Consider the following 4,749-nt stretch of genomic DNA (forward strand, 5'->3'; position numbering starts at 1 on the left):
GGCTGCTCAGTCTGTACCTCGTCATCTGTCTTCTTCATTTACAGTCTTGCACTGTACTCAGATAGTCTGCAGCTGTGTAATCTCTATTTAGGGCCAAATAACATTCAAGTTTACTTTGTGTTCTTTTCTTTGTGTCTTCAAAAATAAGTCTCTCTATAAATCTATATCTCTTTCTCTCTCGCTTATCTATCTACTCTCTCTCTCTCTCTCTCTCTCTCTCTCTCTCTCGGTCCATCGCAGCTCCGTTCTCCAAGCCGCTGGTCACCTGGGGCCCAGAGTCGGCCCTGAAGCCTGGCGATGCGGTGGCCCTCAGCTGCGTGGCGTACGGAGGTTACCCTGAGGCAGAGGTGCTCTGGCAGGACGGAGCCGGACACAATCTGACTGACAACGTCACCGTCTCACAGGTGGCCAACGAGGAGGGTCTGTTCAGCGTGAAGAGCGTCCTGACGGTGATCCTGGAGCCCAGCAGCACTTACAGCTGCAGACTGAGCCAGCCGCTGCTGGGAGAAGAAGCACAGGCGTCTGTCACCATCAGCGGTGAGAACAAACAGCACTGATGTTCATTCTGAGACTGTGATACTGATGACATACTGCTACCATCTTCCTCACACGATCTATTGTAGGCTTTATAAATCCCCACTGCTGCGATACTTAAAGTGCTCCTCTCTATGAAAAAGAGCAGCGTGAACATTCTGCTAAATATCTTCTTTCGTGTTCCACGCAAAGGCAGCGCTCATTTCTGCGTGCACTTTCCGTCTAAGATCCTCAATGTTTTTACAATCGGAAGTCAATTAAAATCTCCGCCGCGATGGCTTCATGGACTTCCCTCATCTATTTCTCATCGCCGAACCCAAACAGTGAGAAAATAATAAATGGTTCAATTATGGTCCAATAGGCATCGCCGTCATTGTTAAATGAGAAAGTGGATGATTACTTCACAGATTGCTTCTTTGAAAGGGGAATGGTCCTTCTGTGCTTAGATGAAGCCCTAACACTGCATGCTAACACGTGTCTGTTCAGAGGATATTTAATGTATAATGTACAATTCCAGTGAGATTTCACAGTACGTTCTGACGGATGAAGGTCAGGTTGTGCAGCAAGCACCTGTGCTGTGAACCTCAGCCGTCCGTGGATCATGCTTATCCTTTACTTGTTAGTAAACAAGCGTCAGAATCCGTGTGCGAGCCGAGGGATCACGCCGACCTTATTTGATATGAAAATGCATTTGTTTACAGCAGCTGCTGTATGCTCAACAACTTTGGTAATTAATATTGACCTAGCCGAGTTTGCTTGTTTTTCTGCAGCAAACAAGCGCAAAACCAGGATTCGCTTTGAAACAAAACGCGCCGCATTTAGAAGCGGTCAGATTTAGATCAGACAGATGCATTTCCGTAACTATTTATTGCAAAACCTGAAGAGTGTTTAAAGCATCCGCCGTTTGAAATGAAATGGAAAACAGGCCTTTTGGTGACATTAGATGACATCATTAAAATAAAAAGTAAATATGAAATGATTTCTTTATTTAGTGGCTATTGCACGGTAAAACTGTGCTGCCATATGCAGTCATTCGTGGAAAAAAAACATCCGCAGAGTTATTGAATAAAAGAAAAGTCCTTTGTATCTCAACAGGAGCTCAGAACGTCTTTCTAAGTGAGACATTTAGGACTTTCTATAACCGAAGAGAGGAAAATCTGTTTAGTATTCAAAAGAGAGTTTTCTGGAAGAAGACGAGACTCCAGCAAGCCCGTTAAAATGTCACACTTCTCTCCAAATTCCCAATGAAAAATTACAAAGTAATGCAGACGTGCCCCGAAATGAATGAGAGAGGCGGAGAGAGAGAGAGAGGAGTGGAAACAGACGTCTGTGAAGGTTGAGAAAGAGAAAACGAAGTGTCTGGATGCGTTCTGAGGTCAGAGGAACTTCATCTCAATCTCAATTAGCCACAATGTAATTCATCAATTAGCTTCTGCCTGTCACTCACTTCTGCGGCTCGTTTGAGACACGGAGGGTTTGTGGAGATGTTTATTCGATGCAGAAGTAAACATGCTTTTGTATGCTGTGTAAGTAAAAGCATTACTGCCGGTTTCACGCACACATCAAATATTTGTGTAAAAACTGATGATCATGTTATCCCGCGTTATTTGAGAATGCTTTAATGGAAATATATCTGACTGTCTGTGAGGAGTTCACATGGTCAGTGCTCGTATTTAATTAGTCGTCTAGAAGAATGTACATATGCTCATTTTGATATTTACATGTTTTTATATTTGTAATTTTTTTTATTTAATTTTAATTAATTTTTATATATTTTTTATAAAAAAGCAAATATAAACATATGCAAATATTAAAATCTAATGAAAATAATCCCATTTAAATTATTACAGTTACTATGAAAATGTAAAATATTTTATATTATTTGTAATTTAAAAATGTAAATAAATACCAATGTCTTGGTGTAAAACAGAAATAAATAAATAAATAAAAACAAAGTAAAAGACAAAAGTTAAAAAAAAAGGGAAAAAGTAATGTGGCTTTCCACTCAGTCATCAGTCTCAAAAAAGGGCAATTCTGATAGAAATTCCATATTAAGTTATATATTGTAACATTTTTACATATTTTTTTAATCTTCAAGTTGTGTATATATATACATACATGCAGTGGGTACGGAAAGTATTCAGACCCCTTTAAATTTTTCACTCTTTGTTATATTGCAGCCATTTGCTAAAATCATTTAAGTTAATTTTTTTTCCTCATTAATGTACACACAGCACCCCATATTGACAGAAAAACACAGAATTGTTGACATTTTTGCAGATTTATTAAAAAAGAAAAACTGAAATATCACATGGTCCTAAGTATTCAGACCCTTTGCTCAGTATTTAGTAGAAGCACCCTTTTGATCGAATACAGCCATGAGTCTTTTTGGGAAAGAGGCAACAAGTTTATTTATTTAATTTCTTACTAAAATATTATTTGTATTTATATAATATTATTCAAATAATTTATACAAATATTTTACATTTTAATTTAATAAATAGTTGTGTATATATATATATAAAATTTAATATAATAGAACTATGTAACATTTTATTGTTTATTAAAATAATTTTATTGAGATTTCCCATGTATTTTTAGACCCCACTGTATGGATAGACTGTGTAATTAATTTTAACATTAAGCTTTATTGATTGATCACACACCGATTAACTAGAACGATGAAATATTGTCGACCTCTGGTCAATATATACAGCTGCTGACAGCTCAAAGCTTCTCTGTGTTTCCCTCGCATCATTTCCTTCGTTTCTGATCACAGCGGAGACAGTACCGCGGTAAGATCTGAGCTCTGCCGAACTCACCGTTACGTGAGGATGCTTCTCGGTTAATCTGCAGCTGTCAAGTCAAGTCACCTTTATTTATATAGCGCTTTTAACAATACAGATTGTGACAAAGCAACTGAACAGCATTAATTAGCAAAATAGTGTCAATAATGCAAAGTGACAATAGTAAACACTAATTTTTCAGTTAAAGACAGTTCATCATTGAATTCAGTGATGTCAACATCCAGCTCAGTTCAGTTTAACTCATATCTTTGCAATCATGTCAACGATAACGCTGGAAATGAAGTGTCCCCAACTAAGCAAGCCAGAGGCGACAGCGGCAAGGAACCAAAACTCCATCAGTGACAGAATGGAGAAAAAACCTGGGGAGAAACCAGGCTCAGTCGGGGGGCCAGTTCTCCTCTGACCAGACGAACCAGCAGTACAGAAAAATCAATATAAGACGTAATAAAACAGACGATGAATAATATTAACAGCAATTATTATATGATGCAATCAAACTTATAGCAAAATGTGGTAGTTCTGGAAGTTGTTTCAGGGTTGGCATCATCTGAGGTCCTCTGAGGGGTTGCATCATCTCTTCTCAGGTGTTCTGGATCCAGACTGAAGCTTGTGTAAATCCTAGTTACCACGGGATGTTAATCCCAGCAGAAACAGAGAAACAAATACAAACATAATTAGCGTAGCTGCTGTTCCAACCAAGCAAAAATGATTTGTTTAACCCAATTTGTTTAACCTAATGTGCATTTGATTAGATATAACTGCAGTAAAAGATTATGACTCCGTCTCTCATTCCGGGTAAAAGCTGTGAGAGAGATATAGAAAGAGAAGGAGAGAAAAGTGTGAGCAGTTGGGAGGGAGCGGGAGCAGAAACTCGGATGCTTAGAAACGTAGCCATGGTGATTTTGCAGTGAATAATGTAGCAATGGCGATGTTGCCGTGGCGACTGTCTAGCACTGATGAACTGCTGCTGATGTCACGACAGAAATGGTTATGGGATGTTGCAGCGGAAATCCTCGTCTTGTTCCGCGATCCAGTTTAACGTGATGTAGCGCGGTGCGATGAGTTGGATGTGCGCACATTTTGAATGCACTGAATTTTTTATTTTTTTTTTCTATTTCTATTCTTTTTTTCTATTTGTTTTTCCAGAAATTTCTAGTAAATTTACAATTAATTATGAAAGAAATGGCAAGTAACACTTAATGCAAAATGTTGACAATTTTCAGTTCATTATATAATATTATTTATAAATAATGTAATGTATGTAAAATTAAGATATTTGATTATAATAATATTTTCAGATGTTCAGTAATTTTCAATGGATTTTCTTTTAAACAATTTTTACTCAGAAATTGCTAATGATGATGATGATGATGATGATGATGATAATAATAATAATAATAATAATAAT

The 4,749-nt window shown here is 37.5% G+C and overlaps 1 protein-coding gene across 1 annotated transcript in view; it reads left to right on the top strand.

Annotated features, from left to right (window-relative positions):
- Positions 1 to 230: 230 nt before the first annotated feature.
- The window catches only part of LOC107571249 (CD276 antigen homolog), a gene marked incomplete at its 5' end in the record, with an annotated part of 104,092 nt that continues 99,573 nt past the window's right edge, over positions 231 to 4,749 (top strand). The window contains one exon of the mRNA XM_016257566.1: positions 231 to 537. Within this exon, the coding sequence (XP_016113052.1) occupies positions 231 to 537 (307 nt within the window). The remainder of the gene's footprint in view (positions 538 to 4,749) is intronic.

The sequence above is a fragment of the Sinocyclocheilus grahami genome, unplaced genomic scaffold (genome assembly GCF_001515645.1).
Source record: "Sinocyclocheilus grahami isolate Dianchi unplaced genomic scaffold, SAMN03320097.WGS_v1.1 scaffold1571.1, whole genome shotgun sequence".
In the NCBI taxonomy this organism is placed as follows: Eukaryota; Metazoa; Chordata; class Actinopteri; order Cypriniformes; family Cyprinidae; genus Sinocyclocheilus; species Sinocyclocheilus grahami.